This window comes from Amblyraja radiata, chromosome 46 (assembly GCF_010909765.2).
Source record: "Amblyraja radiata isolate CabotCenter1 chromosome 46, sAmbRad1.1.pri, whole genome shotgun sequence".
Classification (NCBI taxonomy): Eukaryota; Metazoa; Chordata; class Chondrichthyes; order Rajiformes; family Rajidae; genus Amblyraja; species Amblyraja radiata.
The window spans coordinates 7,712,335-7,734,528 of record NC_046001.1 but is presented as its reverse complement, the minus strand read 5'-3'; the positions used below and the strand labels follow the sequence as shown (position 1 = coordinate 7,734,528).

Here is a 22,194-nt window from a genome sequence, read left to right as displayed (position 1 = left end):
CCTTCGCTCCATAGATGCTGCTGCACCCGCTGAGTTTCTCCAGCACTTTTGTCTACCTTCGGTTTTCCATCATCTGCAGTTCCTTCTTAAAGACCCTGGTTCAATCCTGCCTACGGGTGCTGTCTGTACGGGCTTTGTACGTCTAAAGATGTACAGGTTTGTAGGTTAATTGGCTTGTGTAAATTGTCCCCAGTGTGTAGGATAGAACTAGTGTACTGGTCAGCACAGACCTGGTGGGCTGAAGGGCTGTTTCCATGCTGCACCTCTAAAATTAAAACTAAAAACTAAAATTACATTTGGTTCGTGGACCTGATGACCAGTTTGCCGATTTATCACCTTATCTATGACAGCGAGTGGGACAGAGGGTAGGGTAGACCAGCTACCAAAGAACATGGAAGGTAGACAAAAATGCTGGAGAAACTCAGCGGGTGAGGCAGCATCTATGGAGCAAAGGAAATAGGCGACGTTTCGAGTCCCTTGGTTTCGACCCGAAACGTCGGCTATTTCCTTCGCTCCATGGATGCTGCCTCACCCGCTGAGTTTCTCCAGCATTTTGGTCTACCTTCGATTTTCCAGCATCTGCAGTTCCTTCTTAACCAAAGAACATGGCCTCACTTTCCCCTGCAATTGTCTCAGATCCCAGAGGTTAGTTCGAACTGGTTGCAGATGCCGATCAATCTGCGGACCAATGACTCGTCTGAACAGAAGAGGGCGACGTTGTCCATGTAACAAATGAATGAATACATTTATTGGCCAAGTATTCACATACAAGGAATTTGCCTTGGTGCTCCGCCCGCAAGTGACAACCACATACAGTGACAGTTAGGACTGACACATAAAACATTAAACATTAATAATAAAACATTATAGATTAAACATGTGAATTAAATGAAATACCAGAGCAAAAGGAGGCTACAGATGTTTGGTTGTTGAGTAGAGCTACTACTCGTGGAAAAAAGCTGTTTTTATGTCTGGCTGTGGCCGCTTTGACAGTCCGGAGTCGCCTTCCAGAGGGAAGTGATTCAAAGAGTTTGTGGCCAGGGTGAGAGGGGTCAGAGATGATCTTACCCGTTCGAAAGGGCTTTGGCCTGAGTGTGTCTGCGCTTGGCAGCGTCACGCCTCTTATACCATTTTGAAGAGTTGCGACTTGTGAAGCCAGAGGATGAAATGTAGGGTCTGATTCAGAATGGATGACTGTTAGAACATCCCACCCAGAAATCCAAATTCATCATCTCTCAGAGTGTGTTGATGCATGTCTTGATAATCGGACACTGTGCAAGGATTGATGACAGCGCTGCTCGTAGCTTTGCTAATCTGCAGCTGTGCTTTTCACTTTGATTTCCACAGATCCGAAGTTGCCAGAATCTAAATGCTACGTGTTAAATTGCTACAAGTTTAATCCAACAGGTTTCTGCAGCCCAGCACATGGCCATAAAGATGCCCAGGGGAGAAATAGCTTTCAACACTGACATTTACAAGGCAGCACTTCACCATTACAAGTGAATTATAACCAGTGAAATGTGCGGGTTATAAATGTGGGACCAGAATGATTGACGCACTCTAACCTCTGCTCTTTATTGCTGATACATTAGGATGAAAAAAATCTAAAGGATTTAGAATTTGATTTGAAGAAAACTTTGTGGGGGGGGGAGAGAAGAACTGTTAGAAGTTTATTAAATGATGAGAGGCTTAGATAGGGTAGACGGTCAGGGTGGAAATGTCAAAGACTGGAGGGCACAGTTTTAAGGTGAGAGGGGCAAGGTTTGCAAGAGATACGGGGCAGGTTTTTTTACACAGAGGGTGGTGGATGCCTGATATGATGGTGAATGAATGATTAATTATTTATTGTCACAATGAAGGCGTTCCAGAGGCATTTAGATAGGCACATGGATATGCTGGGAATGGAGGGATATGGGTCACATGCAGACAGATGAGATGAATAGATCTTGGCATCATGTTTGGCACTGGCATTGTGGCTGTTCCTGTGCTGTACTGTTCTATGATCTAACGTTACTTCTTACAAAGAAAAAATTATAGTTCCTACCATGCTTCTTAAATATAGCAGTGCTAAACATAATGGTTGCAACGGATTCATTGTGGATTTGTTTTCCTGCTGCTACTAATTTGGATTATGTTGAGCAAGGGAGGTGTGCAGACACTTGCTTGAGCTTTATCATGATAGATCAGGCCAGGATTTCTTGATCGATATCAGAGTGAACAGGAGCAAGGTCTGAGTGAAGTCTTGCCTCTTCCACAGCCCCAGCTGGCCCCAAAGCACCTTAGAGCCAAGTGAAGCTATTGCCGTGCAAGAGACAATAGACAACAGGTGCAGGAGGAGGCCATTCGGCACTTCGAGCCAGCACCGCCATTCAATGTGATCATGGCTGATCATCCACAATCAGTACCCCGTTCCTGCCTTCTCCCCGTATCCCTTGACAAGAGTCTAATTGTCATATGTACTGACAACGGAGCAATGACATTCTGACAGCAGTATAACAGGCCTGTGAACACACTACTCATAGATAACATATAATAAACAAATACAAATAACTAGATTAATAACCCCACTACTAGTGCAAAACAGCCCAAAGTCTTTAGTCCAACCAAGCCAGTCCATTGTTCATATTTGTGGTTAGTGTTGCGTAGTGCTGAAGTTCCTGATGGTTTCTGGGAAGAAGCTGCTCCTAAACCTGTAGATCACGGTTTTCAGACTCTTATACCTTCTTCCCGATGGCAGAAGTGAAATATGAAGGTGGCTTCGGTGGTGTGGGTCCCTGATGATGCCGGCTGCCTTTATTGAGGCAGCGTCCCTTCTAGCTGCCTTTGATGGTGGGGTGGTCAGTGCTCCCAAATCGGGTGAAAACAACCTGGCCGTCTGTTCAGGGATGAATCTTGGCGGCAGGCAGAGGAGGACAAGGTGGCCTCCAGTAATCCAGGTGGTTCTTTGGCAAGGGGGACTTCTGTTGCTGCGGCAAAGGGTGACTGACTCTGTGCTTCTCTCCTGTGTGAAGAAGGAGCTGGTGCAGGGGAAGCCGCCTGCAGTCACTCGAGCAGCAAGCTGGACTTGCCGCCCTCGCCCCAGATCAACCGCAAGAAGCATCGCAGGAAGAAGAGCGTGAGCAAGGCTGACGGCGGCATGCCGGGCCTGGCAGAAGGTGAGCCCGTGGGCACGCCGCGACCGTCTGTGGCTGCCCAGCGGCACGTTTGGAGGGGGAAATGTTTTGGCTGTTTCTCTGGAAGAATAGGACGGCGTCAGTAAGGTGGCTTTTACTCTGGGGCAGAAAGGGGGTGGGGGCTGAATCTTGCTGCTGTTGCCACTATCAACCCTAAAGCCAATACACTGCTTACAAACCCCGCCTTCTGTCTTTACAAAAACTCTGTGAAACCTTCATGCCAGCAGTGTGTGCTGGGCAACTCTGGAGGAGGGAGCAGGTCTCTCGTGACTGGAAAGGTGCCTCAGGCCTGGGGGAGCCTGTCCGATTAGGCCCAGGACATTCCATGCAGCCAAGAGCCTCAGACGTTCCTGATAACTAGTATTGTACAACACCCCCACCCTCTCCCCAATGACCCTGTGCCTGGTTCATTACAAGAGCATTGATGACAGTCCCAATCTCTTGTACTTTCCTGAGATCTCTACGCCCTTTTCTCTTTTCAAGGATCCTCTTGAATTGGCAGACAGCGCATATCAGGTAGAGATGTTCTCCAGGCACCAGCATGTGTCCTCTCAATTAACACCGACAGGAACTTGTTCATTGCTGCCATATACACTCTTTACACTCTCGAAGAGACAGGTATCAAGATTCAAGATTCAAGAGAGTTTATTGTCATGTGTCCCAGATAGGACAATTAAATTCTTGCTTTGCTTCAGCACAACAGAATATTGCAGGCATAAATAATACAGAACAGATCAGTGTGTCCATATGCCATTGAATATATATATATACACACACACATAAATAAACATATAAAATGCAGTAGGCTAATTAAAGTTCAGATTTTGTTTGAGTTGAGTTTAATAGTCTGATGGCTGTGGGGAAGTGGCTATTCCTGAACCTGGTTGTTGCCGATTTCAGGCTGAAAGGCAGCATAGAGATGAGTGTGTGGCCAGGATGGTGTGGGTCCTTGATGATGCTGACAGCCTTTTTGAGGCAGCGACTGTGGTAGATTCCCTCGATGGTAGGGAGGTCAGAGCCGATGATGGACTGGGCAGTGTTTACTACTTTTTGTAGTCTTTTCTGTTCCTGGGCGCTCAGGTTGCCGAACCTAGCCACGATGCAACCGGTCAACATGCTCTCTACTGTGCACCTGTAGAGGTTCGAGAGAGTCCTCATTGACATACCGACTCTCCGTAATCTTCTCAGGAAGTAGAGGCGCTGATGTGCTTTCTTTATGATTGCATCAGTGTCCTGGGACCAGGCGAGATCTTCGGAAATATGCACGCCCAGGAATTTGAAGTTCTTGACCCTCTCCACCATCGACCACCATTGATATAAACGGGTCGATCTCTATTTTGGTTGAAGACATGCAAGTCCTTCAGCCAAAGCCATCCATGAGAACCACGATGTCCCATGAAGTTAGTCCCATTTGGCCACATTTGGCCAATGTCCCTCTCCACCATGTTCCTGATGATGGAACATTTAAACTGAGTATCTTGAACTTCTGTCCACTTAAGAACAGGCAGACTTTTGTTTCCCCATAAAGGAAACGAACAGAACAATAGTTTGTGTTTTACAAACATCCCAGTTCTTAATAAGTAGCATTTCATCCTAGTTATTTGATCGGTGTCTAAGGGGGTTCTAGAATTTGTTTTCTGGGAGTTTGAATTTTCCAACTGATTATGGCTTGGTTAACCTCTGCAGGTTACAAGCATTTGCAAAGAGTTGAAGACACTCATTCCGTGCACTAAGTTTACCGTCACACGGCAGAGTTATTACGCTGAATGTCACAAACTCATTTGATTTCTGACTGTCAAAATTCAGGTCAGGATAAGCTTAAGAAATGCAAAAAGTTTAAAATCGCAATTAACTTATAAATGACTTTCAGGATGTGTGTTTAACATTAATTAGTTTCTAATTCTTATTTAAACAGAATCCCTTCTCACAGCAATTAGATTTTTGTGATTATATTAGAATAAGTGCATCGGCAGCAGAATTAATCATTGTGCGTGAAGGCGTCTATTACCATGAACAAGGTCACATTGAGGATCTGTTAGTAAGCACATTTATCTTGGTACATCCATTGGGACGCATTAGTAATACCACTGGTGCTGTAATCCAACAGCAACCGGGCTTCGATGTGGATTCTGGTGGCAGAATCGTACACATTTACAAAGTTCCTGATTGCGGACCAGTTAAGCTTTCCGTACCAAATTTCTATTGACTGAACAATTAGATTTAAACGGCAAGTCATATGAGTTATCGTGAACAGCACCACGTATAATTTGACCTTCATTCTGTACAACCTGGTCCCATCGTAATAATGCTGTACAGATAAGAGGAACCAAGAAGAAGGAATGTCTTCCCCACAGAACAGTGAGCTGGGACAGTTTCTCCTAAAACTGTTCGCCAGGATGCCAACTTCGATAAACAATCTCTTCGGTTAATTGCCTTTCCCTGCAGTTGCACAAAAACCTGAACTACTATCTCCCTCTTTGGTCACCATCAGACTATCCTTGATCGGACTTTGCTGGCTTTACCTTGCACTAAACGTTATTCCCTTATCATGTATCTATACACTGTAAATGGATTGATTGTAATCATGTATAGTCTTTCCGCTGACTGGATAGCACACAACAAAAGCTTTTCACTGTACCTCGGTACACGTGACAATAAACTCAACTCAAATAAAACCTCCACCAATTTTCCATTTGAAGTCCACCATGCTCCTCGGATTGAGATGAGGAAAACTAAACCTGAGAGGAGGTTGTGAGTTCAGCAACCATTGACTCACTTGTTCAGGGAAGCCCTTTTGAGCTGTCGAGCAGCAATTAGTTGCAAGAAAAAGCCACGGGTCAAGAGGAGGCCTTTCAGCCCCTTGAGTCAATCCTGCCATTCAATATCATGGGTGATCTGTGCCCAAATTCTACACACCTACCTGCACCCCATGTCATATATTCTTCGTTAAAATGTGCATCGATCCCTGCTTTAAAATTGATCATTGGCCTGGTATTGACGACTGTTTGCAGTAGACAGTTACAAATGTCCAGCACCTTAATTCCTACTAAGATTAGTAATAAAATCACAAAATGCTGGAGCAACTCAGTGAGTTGGGCAACATCTCTGGAAGACAAGATCTAAGATGAGAAATAAATGTCCTTAAGCCTTTAAAAATACCCTGTAATTAATAAACAAGAAAAGTGAGTGTGTGTGTGTGTGTGTTGGTGTGTGTGTGTGTGTGTGTGTGTGTGTGTGTGTGTGTGTGTGTGTGTGTGTGTGTGTGTGTGTGTGTGTGTGTGTGTGTGTTGGTGTGTGTGTGTGTGTGTGTGTGTTGGTGTGTGTGTGTGTGTGTTGGTGTGTGTGTGTGTGTGTGTGTGTGTGTGTGTGTGTGTGTGTGTGTGTTGGTGTGTGTGTGTGTTGATGTGTGTGTGTGTGTGTGTGTGTTGGTGTGTGTGTGTGTGTGCGTGTGTGTGTGTGTGTGTGTGTGTGTGTTGTTCTAGGAGCAGGATTAGGTCATTTGGCCCATTAACTCTACTCCGCCATTCAATCATGGCTGATCTATTTTTCCCTCTCAACCCCATTCTCCTGCCTTCTCCCCATAACCCCTTGACACCCTTACTAATCAAGAATCTGTCAATCTCCGCCTTAAAAATATCCAGTGACTTGGCCTCCACAGCCGTCTGTGGCAATGAATTCATTCATATGGTACCATGGCTATCGTGAGATGATAGACGGCAATGGGTGGGCATCTGTGTGGTGATGAGAGTCCTTTTTCGACAGTTGATTGCTGCTCTTAGTGAAGCACTCACCCACTGGAGCACTGCTTTCTCCTGTCTAGATGAATTAACGGAACTGAAACGGTATCAGGAACCTGACAGGGTACGGGAGCCGAGTGGTAATATTACTAGACTAATGATTCAGAGTCAGTAGTTCAATCTCATCATGTCAGATGGGGGACATGAAATTCTGTAAATTCAATAAATCTGGAATTAAACCTCTGGTTTTGCAAAATCTAGCAGTTCCATAGCTGCCTTTTTAATTCCAGATTTATTGAATTTACAGAATTTCAATCCCTCAGTTGACATGATGGAATTGACCTACTGACTGAAACATCCTTGCATGCCCTAGACATGATTTTTATCACCACTCGGTTTGAACGCAGTGGTGGATGGGCTACAAGTTATGGCCTTTCAAACACTCATCTTCTAGATTTTGCATAACATCAAATGCATGTTTCTGAGACTTTAAGTGGCACTGTTCTGTCCACGCCCAGTGTGAGATCAACTGTATCGCCACTGCCCAAGCCCTCCCCCGCAAGCAGCCGTTTCCGTGTGCAGTTGTTGATGTGCTCCTGAACTCTGCAGTAATCTTCTCTCCAATGTCTCTCTCCAATTGTTTCTGCCTCTTGCTTTTGCTGGATTCTGGGTGCAGCCAGGCGCAGGGTGTGGAAATTAAAGCGTTTTGGTAGTTTAAGAAATATATGCAGAGCAGGTAACGTATTTTAACTTGTATCCGGTGGCTGGTGCCAGTGTTGGTTGTTGTGTGTGTTCTGTCTGCAGTACATCTGTGTTCAAGTGTTTGTTTTGTCTCTCGTTGCCTTTACTCTTTTGAATGTGAACTCCTTCCTGACCAGCCTCTCCCGGCTGCGATTCCCGTGTAGTTTTGTTTTGTGGTCTGGGACGCGGGGATGTGGGGCAGGTAGGGGGCCGGCGTATATTTGTGTGATAATGAGATTGGTGTCACTATTCACGGAGGGCTGTTTGTATGTAGAACTTCGGCCAACCATTCTGCTAGTCCGGCAGAAGTCCGTTCATCCGTTTTCCCCCCCCTCCCCTCCCCACCCGGCCAAACTACGAGTTAATCGGGGCTGCAGCGCTCAGTTATAGTGGCCGATTATGGCTCCTGTGAAGGAAGGACTCCAGGTGCTGGAACCAGTGATAATAAATGGCAGAGGGAAGCTCTTCCCGAGTTGCTCTTGTCAACAAGGTTGCAAAGGGCAGATACAATTCTAAAAGCCATCTGAAAGAACCAGCAAAAGTGGAGCGGATTTACAGCATTGCTCCCACCATCGTCACATCCCCGTCCCTAACTGGAGCGGTGTCCAGGGTCAACTTGTATTGATCCTGCCCGCACTCTTCCACCTTTGTCTTCAGCCCCAGTTTGCCACTGTCCATGTCTCCGCTTCGGACAGATTTCTCCTCAGCAGCCGATGCTGAACACACGGCGTTTAGCAGCGATCGTGAATTGTCCTCTCCACTTCCTAAATCCATTCCCGTCGACAACGAAACAAGAATCCCGGAGAACAGAGCCTCTCTCTCTCTCTCTCCTTCCTGGCTGGGACATTGAGGCATCTCCGCCAGCCTGTGGTATCGATCCCGTGTTAGTCCTGTTGAGCCCAGCACTGGGCAACAGTTCAACCCGGCTGATCAGATCGCAGGTGACACCGACCTTTGAAATGGATTGATTACATTCATTTACAACCTTTGTGAGGATTTTCTTTCTCGCTCATTGGTTGACGATGATATTTTGTGTGACTGATTAGCCTGCTCCACATGAAGACAGGGTTCCTTTAGTGGGTGCATCGATGCGCAGCTCTCCGCGCTCCCCGCGCTACATCCCAGCGTCAGATTCACAGACCTTCATGTCCCTGCTGGGTTTGGCAGTGCCAGAAACAAATGTCTTCTCTATTTCCTCCTCGTTTCCCCTGTCACAGAGCAAGAGGAGAACATTGAGTTCACCATTGTCTCCAGCACTGGCCAGATGTGGCACTTTGAAGCTGTGAATTTTGAAGAGAGAGATGCCTGGGTCCAAGCCATTGAGAGTCAAATCCTGGCCAGTCTGCAGTCCTGCGAAAGTAGCAAAAACAAGGTAACTCGTCCAGCAGTGTCACTGCATAAAGGTGCCTCAAAACCACTGCCAATATGGAACGAGCTGCCAGAGGAGGTAGTTGAGGCAGGACTATCGCAACGTTTAAGAAGCAATTAGACAGGTACATGGATAGGATAGGTTTAGAGAGATATGGGCCAAATGCAGGCAAGTAGGACTAGTGTGGATGGAACATGTTGGTCGGTGTGGGCAAGTTGGGCCGAAGGGCCTGTTTCCACGTTGTCTGACTAATAAGATGAAAAAAAGGACACAAAATGTTGGAGTAACTCAGCAGGTCAGGCAGCATCTCTGGAGATCATGGATAGGTGATGTTTCGGGCCGGGACCGTTCTTCAGGCTGATTGTGTGGGGGGGGGGGGGGGGGGGGGGGAAGCTGGAGAAGATGAGGGGCAGGTGAAAGCGTGGCAGATAATAGCTGAACACAGGCAAAGGTTTTTTTGATAGTTTAATGGTTGGAGAAAGTCCATAGATTAAAACAAAGGGTGTGAGACAAAAGAATTGAAGAGTTGCAAATTGTGACGCCAGAGGAAGGAATGTGGGTGGGGGAGGGGGGGAGTCCCGTTGACTGTAAATTGCCATAACGCGCAGAGAGTGGATGAGAAAGTGGGATAACGTAGTACTAGTGTAAAAGTGGATGGTCGGCATGGACCTGGTGGGCCGAAGGGCCTGTTTCCATGCTGTATCTCTAAACTAAACTAGTGTTACATTTACCAAGAAAATGCAGATTTCAAAAAGTGCAAAGACCTGAACGAGGTAGATTGGAAGATTGGGGATACAGCTCATGAGAGGTCAGTTCAAGTGTCTGCTCACTATCTGCAATATCTTCATGTTTTAGGCTCGGATGGACAGCCGGAGTGAAGCTGTCGCCCTTCAGGCGATCAGGAACGCAAAAGGCAACTCGTTCTGTGTTGACTGCACTGCTGCAAGTAAGGATCCATAAGCTTTTAAAAACCTTAAAGCGGAGATCATTGTCGTTCTTTAAGTGTTGTTTCCTTCAAGGTTTCGATGGCCTCTGTGAACTGGGCTTGTTTCTGACTGACCCATAGTGCACATGCCCAAGGGGCCTTACATCTGTTTCAGTTAAACCGTAGGCAATCGATAAATTGATCCATGGACCCAGTGCCCATCCCACCCACCGCTAAACCACTCTCTTTTGCATTCCATTTACTGCTGAAAGTTGGGAGCATCCCATACGTATTTCTATCCTAATCAAGCTCAATGTACCTCGTGGGCGGCACAGTGCCCGCAGCGCTCGAGCGGGCTCTGGGTAGGCAACTGCATATGCAGGGAATGGAGGGATATGGATTATGCACAGGCAGATAAGAGTTGGTCTTAGCATCATGTACAGCACAAACATCGTGGGCTGCAGGGCCTGTTACTGTGCTGTACTCTTCAATGTTCTCTGTTACTTCGAAGCCTCCGTGCTGTGAGACTGCCAATGGTGGCATGGCATACAGTGCCCATCCCTGTGCTTGACCGTCCCGTACCTTCCAACCCCAGCCCCTCTGCACCAGCCTGTGATCTGAGTTTCCTGCTAGACAAGGGATACAGGCATGATGAGTGGGCCACCAGCCTGGAGTCACTGCCTTCTTCCAGCTCTTCAAGCATTGGGGAGATTCAGGTTATTATTTTTGTAATGTTTCATCTGTGTTTTCTTCAAATAAAAGTGCAGCTGCCATTTTCTTTCCACCTTTCCAGATCCCACCTGGGCAAGTCTCAACCTCGGCGCACTCATCTGCATTGAGTGCTCTGGAATTCACCGCAACCTTGGCACCCACCTCTCGCGGGTCCGGTCCCTGGACCTTGACGACTGGCCTTTGGAGCTAACTCTCGTCTTGACGTCCATCGGGAACGAGATGGCAAACTGTGTGTGGGAGAGGAATACCCGGGGGCGCACTAAGCCCACCCCAGAATCCACACGGTAAATGCTCGCTCCGCTCCGCACTGACCTTCCCCGCGGGCAGCAGCGAGAGGGGCTGCACTAGATAAACAATGCTGCTTCTTTCAGTGGGAACTGTGTGTGTGTGTGTGTGTGTGTGTGTGTACACGACTCTGTGAGTGTGTGTGTGTGCGCGCACGAGGACGTTTCTCCAGAGATGCTGTCTGACCCGCAGAGTTACTCCAGCTTTTTGTGTCTATGTTCGGTTTAAACCAGCATCTCCTTCCGACACACCTTGAACAAAGCACTGTTGAATTGTCAATCTTTCAGCTGCTATTTTGTCATCAACATCTCAGTGTGACTCAGCGCCCTTTTTGTTTCTCTCTTCCGTCCTTCACGCCCTGAATCAAATTGGCAGGGGTGCTGAGGAGGAGGATTTCTTGGAATGTATGCGGGATAGTTTTCTAAACCAACATGTAGAGGAACCAACGAGAGAGCAGGCTATTCTAGACTGGGTATTGAGTAATGAGGAAGGGTTAGTTAGCAGTCTTGTTGTGCAAGAGTGACCATAATATGGTTGAGTTCTTCATTAGGATGGAGAGTGACATTGTTAATTCAGAAACAAGGGTCCTGAACTTAAAGAAAGGTGACTTTGAGGGTATGAGACGTGAATTGGCCAAGATAGACTGGCAAATGATTCTTAAAGGGTTGACGGTGGATATGCAATGGAAGGCATTTAAAAACTGCATGGATGAACTACAACAATTGTTCATCCCAGTTTGGCAAAATAATAAATCAGGGAAGGTAGTGCATCCGTGGATAACAAGGGAAATCAGGGATAGTATCAAAACAAAAGATGAAGCGTACAAATTAGCCAGAAAAAGCAGCCTACCAGAGGACTGGGAGAAATTCAGAGTCCAGCAGAGGAGGACAAAAGGCTTAATTAGGAAAGGGAAAATAGATTATGAAAGAAAACTGGCAGGGAACATAAAAACTGACTGTAAAAGTTTTTATAGATATGTGAAGAGGAAAAGATTAGTTAAAACAAATGTAGGTCCCTTGCAGTCAGTAACAGGTGAATTGATCATGGGGTACAAGGACATGGCAGACCAATTGAATAACTACTTTGGTTCTGTCTTCACTAAGGAAGACATAAATAATCTGCCGGAAATAGCAAGGGACCAGGGGGTTAAATGAGATGGAGGAACTGAGTGAAATCCAGGTTAGCTGGGAAGTGGTGTTAGGTAAATTGAATGGATTAAAGGCCGATAAATCCCCAGGGCCAGATAAATTGCATCCCAGAGTACTTAAGTAAGTAGCTCCAGAAATAGTGGATGCATTAGTGATAATTTTTCAAAAGTCTTTAGATTCTGGAGTAGTTCCTGAGGACTGGAGGGTAGCTAATGTAACACCACTTTTTAAAAAGGGAGGGAGAGAGAAAACGGGGAATTACAGACCAGTTAGTCTAACATCGGTGGTGGGGAAAATTCTGGAGTCAGTTATTAAAGATGGGATAGCAGCACATTTGGAAAGTGGTGAATTCATTGGACAAAGTCAGTATGGATTTATGAAAGGTAAATCATGTCTGACGAATCTTATAGAATTTTCCGAGGATGTAACTAGTAGAGTGGATAAGGGAGAACCAGTGGATGTGTTATATCTGGACTTTCAGAAGGCTTTCGACAAGGTCCCACATAAGAGATTAGTATGCAAACTTAAAGCACACGGTATTGGGGGTTCAGTATTGATGGGGATAGAGAACTGGCTGGCAGACAGGAAGCAAAGAGTAGGAGTAAACGGGTCCTTTTCACAATGGCAGGCAGTGACTAGTGGGGTACCGCAAGGCTCAGTGCTGGGACCCCAGCTATTCACAATATATATTAATGATCTGGATGAGGGAATTGAATGCAACATCTCCAAGTTTGCGGATGACACGAAGCTGGGGGGCAGTGTTAGCTGTGAGGAGGATGCTAGGAAGCTGCAAGGTGACTTGGATAGGTTGGGTGAGTGGGCAAATGCATGACAGATGCAGTATAATGTGGATAAATGTGAGGTTATCCACTTTGGTGGCAAAAACAGAAAAGTAGACTATTATCTGAATGGTGGCCGATTAGGAAAAGGGGAAATGCAACGAGACCTGGGTGTCATGGTACACCAGTCATTGAAAGTAGGAATGCAGGTGCAGCAGGCAGTGAAGAAAGCAAATGGTATGTTAGCATTCATAGCAAAAGGATTTGAGTATAAGAGCAGGGAGGTTCTACTGCAGTTGTACAGGGTCTTGGTGAGACCACACCTGGAGTATTGCGTACAGTTTTGGTCTCCTAATCTGAGGAAAGACATTCTTGCCATAGAGGGAGTACAGAGAAGATTCACCAGACTGATTCCTGGGATGGCAGGATTTTCATATGAAGAAAGACTGGATAGACTCGGCTTGTACACGCTAGAATTTAGAAGATTGAGGGGGGATCTTATAGAAACTTACAAAATTCTTAAGGGGTTGGACAGGCTAGATGCAGGAAGATTGTTCCCGATGTTGGGGAAGTCCAGAACAAGGGGTCACAGCTTAAGGATAAGAGGGAAGTCTTTTAGGACCGAGATGATAAAAACATTTTTTACCCAGAGAGTGGTGAATCTCTGGAATTCTCTGCCACAGAAGGTAGTTGAGGCCAGTTCATTGGCTATATTTAAGAGGGAGTTAAATGTGGCCCTTGTGGCTAAAGGGATCAGGGGGTATGGAGAGAAGGCAAGGATGCGATACTGAGTTGGATGATCAGCCATGATCATATCGAATGGCGGTGCAGGCTTGAAGGGCCGAATGGCCTACTCCTGCACCTATTTTCTATGTTTCTATGTTTCTATGTTTCTATGACCCACCTTCCAATTCCAGGGAAGAAAGGGAGAACTGGATCCGAGCCAAATATGAGCAGAAGCTCTTTGTCGCCCCCTTGAAATACCGCGACATGGCCTTTGGGAAGCAGCTGTTCCGAGCCGTTATGGAGAAGGAGCTGCACAACATCTTACTGCTCCTTGCTCACGCCAAGAAGGAGCACATCAACGAATGCACCGATGACAAGGACAGGCGGACGGCACTGCACCTTGCCTGCGAGCTCAAGGACGTGGTGATATCGCAGCTCCTGGTCTGGGTACGAGTCACTCTGTTCTTTCCCAATCGACCGCTGTGGATCAGGAATCACATTTGGATCGTAATGATATTGAGTGTACCTGGCCCACAGTCCAAACTCTACGTCAAGACCTTGTGTTAAAGAAGGAACTGCAGATGCTGGAAAATCGAAGGTACACAAAAATGCTGGAGAAACTCAGCGGGTGCAGCAGCATCTATGGAGCGAAGGAAATAGGCAACGTTTTGGGCCGAAAACGTCTGAAGAATGGTTTTGGCCCGAAACATTGCCTATTTCCTTCGCTCCATAGATGCTGCTGCACCCGCTGAGTTTCTCTAGCATTTTTGTGTATCTACGTCAAGATCTGTTATATGTGTCTACTATGGGCAGCGGTAGAGTTGCTGCCTCACAGCACCAGAGTCCTGGGTTTGATCCTGACTGCGGGTGCTTGTCTGTACAGAGTTTGTACGTTCTCCCCGTGACCCGCATGGGTTTTCTCCGGGTGCTCCACTTTCCTCCCACACTCCAAAGATATGCTGGTTTGCAGGTTAATTGGCTTGGTATCATTATAAATTGTCAGTTCAGTTTAGTTTATTGTAACAAAGTACAGTGAAAAGCTTTTGTTGACCCTAGTGTGTATAGGATAGTGTAAGTGTGCGGGGATCGCTGGTCAGCACAGACTCGGTGGGCTGAAGGGCCTGTTTCCATGCTGTATCTCTAAACTAAACTAGTATCCTCACCTTAGGAAGGTTATACAGTACCAACCTATATTTCAAAGACTACATTAGGTAAATAATTTAGTCTCTTTTCCAAAAGAGTTTAGTGGTCATTAATCCCTATTTTAAGCAGTGCTTCCAAAAACACCTAGAGTCACAGAGTCATCCAGCAAAGAAACATGCCCACCCCGGCCCACCATGTCCATGCCGACCATCGTAGTCATCTCCTCACATTTTGCCTGTAGCCTTCTATACCTCTCTGCCTCTGCTGCATCAGTAACATCAGCTGCAAGACACCAGGTCTGGCCAGCATGTGGTCCATGAGGCTGTGTCTACAGGTTGGGTCCAGCACATTGCATGTCCCACTCTTCATCCATGTCCTGAAGGACGGCACAATACAGGGGGGTGCGTAACATGGTGGGCTGCACCGTGCCAGTCAGCAGAGACTTGCCTTCCTGGGGATTGTTGCATTCGCTTCGATCCTGGGTAACGAGCCCTGGAGAAGGTTAGTTCTTTTCCCCCCAAATAAAAAACCAAACGTAACAGCCGGTGTTGATTTTGTCTTCTCCACAGTACGGCATTGACGTGCGGGCCAGAGACGTGAACGGAAACACAGCCCTGTACTACGCCAGGCGGGCAGGGAGCCAGGAGTGCATGGATGTGCTGTTGCAACATGGCTGCCCCAGTGATGGCTGTAGTACAACACCCAGCGTCAGAAGGAAAAGTCTCGGGAGAACTGACTCCAAGTTTGCACATTAGGCACAAGCCTTTGAAGCATTCCTTTTCCACACCTTGACATTCCCAAAGGGCAGCCTTCACATTCTTCCCAAACCACTTCGCCCCCCTCCCCCCCCCCCCCATTCATCCCCACCCTCCGACCCATTTTATTGCAGGATCTGGTGATCAGGACGCACACTTCAAGGAAGCTGATCTTACAACAAGCGACAATGTCAGTGGTCTTAAAGCCGACTGACTGAGCGATCGGAACTGCTGTTCTTTGATGCAAGATCTGCCCGGTGTTTTAAGGCTTATTTCCTGAACTCTCCTTTCTAGGTGATATCTGAAGGTAACGCCAGTGTCCCAATTTGTAGAGCAGCTTTGGGAGTAAAGATTTGATAATTCCTTTCAAAAAAAAAAAATAGATTGGAAGTTGTTTACACAAATCAAAAGCCGTGATGTGCTGGATTCATGCACCTGCAGTAAGTCACAGAAGCCAGTTTTCAACTCCAAACGTTTTATATTTGACATAATGAAGATGTTGTCAGTTTTATTTTCTAACTGTTTTAATGGTGGCCCTACCAAATGTTCCCTTGCAGTTTTTTGTTTTTTTTTCAGACGTGCAATTGTATTTAAATTTGTAAAGGAAATTTGTGTGTAATATTGGATATTACAGTATTCAGTGACATGTGAAAAGTACAGAACTTTATTTCGTACTATCTGAATTTGAAGGATAATTGTATATCAGTGTTGCAGGGGACAGGAAAAGCAGTGATGGGAGAAGCTGGCGTCCTAAGTTGTCCATCTGAAAGGTTGCCCACTCCTTCTCTCCCGAGATGCTGCCTGTCCCGCTGAGTTACTCCAGCATTCTGTGTCTACCACTCATGTAATATTGTACCACCATATTGTGCCCAGCAATGTGGGACCATTAGCTCAAGGGAGTATTTGAAGACGGGCATTTTGTTTTGGTTCAGTGTGTTACTGGCCAAATAGAAATGAGGGCTCCACTGACAGAGCAGCAACAAGGAAACACCTGCAACTCAATCGAACCTTGTGATCTCAACAGGAGGGGCACCTTCTGTCATGAAGTCAGCCAAAGGCTAATGCAAAAGGGGGGGGGGGAGCAAATCAAGAAGCATTTTATATCAGATCTCCCGAGTGCTAGGTTTGAAGTGCCATAGTCGGCAGCTGAACTCTAGGCAGACACTCCCACTCCACTGTCAGACCACACACCAGTGCTGGACTACTGGAGCTATCAAGTTCTGAACGCAACATTAAGCCAAGGTCTTGCGTGGATGTAAACGATGCCACGACGATCTTATGAAGGGCGGGGGAGATTCTCCCTCATCCTCACATAGTGTCCTCCCCAATATTAACACTCGAACAACACCAGAAAAACAACTTGCCAGGTTTTTGATATTCTCACTGTTTATGGGAACTTGCTGTGTGCAAATCAGTTGCCTTATTGCCTGTGTTGCAAATGTCGGCAATTAAAAAGTATTTCATTGGTTATAAAGTGCTTTGGGCCATGCTGAGGTAGTGAGGGACACAGTAGGAAATACAATTATCTCTCTTCCCTGGCACCCTGGAGGGCACTAGTTGCCTTTTATACTCCCTTTCTCCACTCCCGTCCCCTGCCCCCCCCCCCCCCTCAGGCTTTACTTTTCACTCCTTTTCTTTCCCTATATGACATCCTTTTGTCTGCTTTTCACCTCTAGCTTTTGTCACTTACTCCACCCATCTGCGTATCAAACACCCTCTCACCTGTATCCACCTATCACTTGCCAGTCCCTGTCCTGCCACCACCTCTCCTTTACACTTTTCTACCCTCTACCCTGTCAGTCTGAAGAAGGGTCCCGACCCGCAATGTCAGCTGTCCATTCCCTCCCCAGATGCTGCCTGACCTGCTGAGTTCCTCCAGCACTTTTGTTGTTTTGCAGCCTATAACATGGTCTAAAGAGACTAAAATGTGTAAGAGTAAAGGTTTAAGTTTAAAAAAAAATGTATATTGTCCTGGAAACTGAGCTAAATTTACTCGTTTATCATGAAATTTCAGGCAAGGAATGTCTCTGATGTTTAAGAAGGAACTGCAGATGCTGGAAAATCGAAGGTAGACAAAAGTGCTGGAGAAACTCAGCGGGTGCAGCAGCATTTATGGAGCGAAGGAAATAGGCAACGTGTCGGCAGCCCGAAACGTTGCCTATTTCCTTCACTCCATAGAAGCTGCTGCACCCGCTGAGTTTCTCCAGCACTTTTGTCTACCAATGTCTCTGATGTGTTCACTGCGGAGTAATCCTCTGGTTTGGGTGAACAAGTCTGATACGTCTTGTCAAGGTTTACTTCGTCATTCAGAAACCCGAGTAAAGAGGACTGGGAAAAAATGTGGGAATGGGAGATAGATGCAGCAAGGGATATTGAGATGAGTCCAGACTGGGGCAGTCAAGTAGATTTCCCGGAGAAAATGCCAATACCACTGCTTGCCCAGTTTACAACAGCAACTCCAGACACCGCTGTTTAAAGTCTCATGCCATCCGGCACACTTCACAACTCCAGCCAAAGACTGCACGAATGTAGCTATTGTGTGAACATGTGACTTGCATTCCTTGTTCTCATCCGTAAACCAGAGCCCTAGCTGAATATATTTGGGAGGGGGTGCCAGGGAAACATGAAAAGCAGGCTGTGTTTACCCTCGGCTCGTATAATAGCTTACCTGTGGTCAGGAGGATCATTAAACAGACATCCCCACCCCATCCACCTCCCCGACTAACGCAGTTGCCGTATCAGAGGTACTGTCCTTCAAATAGTACTTTCAAATGAGGTTCAGTCTGCCTGTTCTGGTGGATGCACAAGATCCCGTGGCACAGCAGGGAGTACTCCTGATGCCCCGACCAATGTTTTATTTTCCCAACGCCGCCAAGATTGGATTAACACGTCTTTAATTCTTGCGCTGCTTCTGCAATCTTGCTGAGCGCAAAATGACAGCTGCATTTGCCTACAGACCAACAGATACAGCGTTTAGAAGTATTCCCAGGCACACAAAGTGCTTTGGGACATTTCTGAGGGAGGCAATACAGCGCAAAATAAAATGCGAGCCTTTGCAAAGCAAATTTTGCAGCATTGCTTGGGGGAGTGGGCTACTTCAGATTTTCGGTAGTAAGCATTCTACCAGAATATCAAGCTTTGCACACTGCGCTGAAAGTGTTCTTTTAACCATTCTGGGCAGCGATTTCCTTCAGCTACCGTACCTTGCAAAATCATTGCCATAGCGCAAACACAATGATGCCACGTGTAAGCACACAGATATTGCTCCTTTCCAGCCCTCACCCCCTTTATTAGGCTTTTAGTATGTCGTGGTGTGTTTAATATAAATAGACAATTTGCTTTTCACAGTATAGTGAAGAAATTCCAAACCGAAGTTCTATTTCCTCCTAGCTTGTGGGTGCAAGTTGTCAATATATGTGAAAGTTGTTTAGAATTCAACTACCTTTCGATGGAGATTGTTTGGCCAGTGACAGCCATTCATGTTTTCGCTGATGCTCAGCTTTTTAAATCTTCAGTTGCCATCTATATCTGTGACTATTTACTACCTAATAAAACTCAGCATGACTTTAGCAAACAGAACTTCTTATAGAGTCATAGAGTGATACAGTGTGGAAACAGGCCCTTCAACCCAACTCGCCCACACCGGCCAACAATGTCCCAGCTACCCTAGTCTCACTTGCCTGCACTAGGTCCATATCCCTCCAAACCTGTCCTATCCATGTACCTGTCCAACTGTTTCTTAAACAATAATCCCAGCCTCAACTACCTCCTCTGGCAGCTTGTTCCACACACCCAAAGTTACCCTTCGGATTCCTATTAAATCTTTTCCCCTTCACCTTGAACCTATGCCCTCTGGTTCTCGATTCCCCTACTTTGGGTAAAAGACTCTGTGCATCTACCCGATCTATTCCTCTCATGATTTTGTATTCTTATTTTCCATCTTCTTCCTTTTCTCTGACCTTCGGCGCCTTTAACTCGCCCTCCGCAGCTGAACCACCTCTCGTGCAGCTGTGGATAGTGAGGGCTTCAGAGCGGGAGCCTGTCCCTGCCTTTGCCCCAACACTCACACAGCTCCCACCAGAGGTCACTGCCAGAGGGCAGGAACACTCACTGACCCTCTTTCCCCTTCCTTGCCCAAGACCACCGAGTCCACTGGTTTGATTTAATTTAGTTTAGAGAAACAGGCCCTCCGGCTCACCGATTCCACGACGACCATCGATCACCTGTTCACAAAAGTTCTATGTTATCCCACTTTCTCATCCATTCCCTGCGCACTGGGGGCAATTTACAGAGACCAATTAACCTGCAAACACGCACGTCTTAGGGATTTAGGAGGAAACTGGGGCACCCAGAGGAAACCCACGCGGTCACAGGGAGAACGTGCAAACTCCAAACAGACAGAACCCGAGGCAGCAGCTCTATTAGCTGTCCCTGTCTTACCTGAGAGAACTCACTCTGCACAGGCCAAGAGTTCTGGGAGCAAATCAATCTCTCAACCATTCTGCTGCAGCTTTGCACTTAAACATTTCCAACGCCTCCTCTCAATGTTATTGTTTTGCAATCGAAATTGGAGCTTCAATTTAAAATGAGTCCATCCAGCTCTGAAGCATGAATTCTTGTTCTATTAAAACTCACAGGCTGCGGCAGACAACATACACTTTTGATGTGGCTTTTAAAAGAAGCAGCATCTTGTTTTCCTTATTGCTGCTTAGGAAGATAATTGGTTTAAAAATATTACTGTGCGGCCAAATATGTTAAATGAATTTTCAGCTCAAAACTGCTCGACAGTTTAACATGCACAAAAACATTTTATTGGAATAAAGTGGCCTTTGGTGCAAAGTGAGCTGGTGTCACAAATTTAGATCGTATTGAGAAGCAAATTTATTTGTGCATTGGTCTGCCCGAGTAATGTACCCTGAATGTCCAGATTATAGAAGATTTGCCTCAAGTAATGTAGTCTTAAGAGTAATTCAAATGCACAATCTGTTTGAGGTATGGAGCCATTAAGCCTAGTTATACTGCCAGCTCAACAGCAGTGCACGATTATCAAGACCTCTGGTCTTCTGCACTTAACAAACAGTAGGCAGATTCTCCGCGTCCTCTAACATGTTAAAATGTTTCTGGCTCATTCTCCCACCCGAACATGGAAAGCGGGTATTTCAAACCTCCTTCAATGTTCAGTCAGAACGCAGTCAATGTGTACACTGTTGTACAATTGTCAAACAAAATACAATTACAAAGAACAAAAGAAGCACAATTGTACTTCAATTCCATTGACGATTGCACTCCATATGCCCAATACCCTTCCCTCACAAACAACTCATTGAAAATGGCAGTTACCCGCAGCAACCAAGCACCCTAGTGTGAGGGGGGAAGAAAAGCTTTCTGGTTTCACTCCTGAATGAGTGATTTCCAATTGTAAGCTTATGCCTGTAGAAACAAGGAACTGCAGATGCTGGTTTATAAAAAAGGACACAAAGTGCTGGAAGTAACTCAGCGGGTCAGGCAGCATCTCTGGAAAACATGGATAGTTGATGTTTCAGGTCGGGACCCTTCGGTCTGAGCATCCATGTTCTCCAGAGATGCTGCCTGGCCTGCTGAGTTACTCCAGCACTCTGTGAAACGTCACCTATCCATGTTCTCCACAGATGCTGCCTGACCTGCTGAGTTACTCCAGCACTCTGTGAAACGTCACCTATCCATGTTCTCCACAGATGCTGCCTGACCCGCTGAGTTACTCCAGCACTCTGTGAAACGTCACCTATCCATGTTCTCCACAGATGCTGCCTGACCTGCTGAGTTACTCCAGCACTCTGTGAAACGTCACCTATCCATGTTCTCCACAGATGCTGCCTGACCTGCTGAGTTACTCCAGCACTCTGTGAAACGTCACCTATCCATGTTCTCCACAGATGCTGCCTGACCTGCTGAGTTACTCCAGCACTCTGTGAAACGTCACCTATCCATATTCTCCACAGATGCTGCCTGACCCGCTGAGTTACTCCAGCACTCTGTGAAACGTCACCTATCCATGTTCTCCACAGATGCTGCCTGACCTGCTTAGTTACTCCAGCACTCTGTGAAACGCCACCTATCCATGTTCTCTAGAGATGCTGCCTGACCCACTGAGTTATTCCAGCACTCTGTGAAACGCCACCTATCCGTGTTCTCGAGAGATGCTGCCTGACCCGCTGATTTACTCCAGCACGTTGCAAGCTTATGCCTCTTGTTCTGAATTTCCACATTGACAGAAAACAGCTTTGTTTATAATTGGCCCTTTATCGTTTAGAAGCCCTGGGTCAGAGTGCTCCTCCACCTTCCAAACTCAAGCGAGTTCACCACACGCTTTGTTAGAAAGTCAAATTGTCGCCTTTTTTCCGCATTTTGGGAAGTTTGCATCTTTGAATATTTATCTCCGGCTGTGGGCACAAGCAAGCTTTGCAACATTGAAGTCTACTTTTCATTGAGAGCTTCTATTTCTGGAACTTCTGCAAAAAATTTGCAAGATGTTTTAATAATTTCAATGCTTAGAATGTAAATGCTTCTTGTGAACATTCTCCCTGTGTATTGGCCACTTTTATATCCATTTGACTTTGTTACTGGATATTCAACGCTTATAGCTAGTTTCCATTTTACTTGTTTTTACTTACGATGATTGTATACAGAGTCTGTAAACTGTTT

General features: G+C 46.2%; 1 protein-coding gene across 6 annotated transcripts in view; it reads left to right on the top strand.

The window, feature by feature from the left end:
• The window catches only part of agap2 (ArfGAP with GTPase domain, ankyrin repeat and PH domain 2), a 123,304-nt gene extending 107,372 nt beyond the window's left edge, over window positions 1-15,932 (top strand). For 3 of the 6 annotated variants that reach the window (XM_033015783.1, XM_033015782.1, XM_033015780.1), the window contains 6 exons: window positions 3,012-3,155; window positions 8,869-9,023; window positions 9,876-9,966; window positions 10,739-10,961; window positions 13,807-14,062; window positions 15,328-15,932. In XM_033015783.1, the coding sequence (XP_032871674.1) occupies window positions 3,012-3,155; window positions 8,869-9,023; window positions 9,876-9,966; window positions 10,739-10,961; window positions 13,807-14,062; window positions 15,328-15,513 (1,055 nt within the window). In that variant the 3' untranslated portion in view covers window positions 15,514-15,932. Of the gene's footprint in view, window positions 1-3,011; window positions 3,156-7,586; window positions 7,647-8,868; window positions 9,024-9,875; window positions 9,967-10,738; window positions 10,962-13,806; window positions 14,063-15,327 lie in introns of all 6 variants that reach the window. The other 3 variants (XM_033015781.1, XM_033015778.1, XM_033015779.1) reach the window with 2 other exon arrangements.
• Window positions 15,933-22,194: the final 6,262 nt, after the last annotated feature.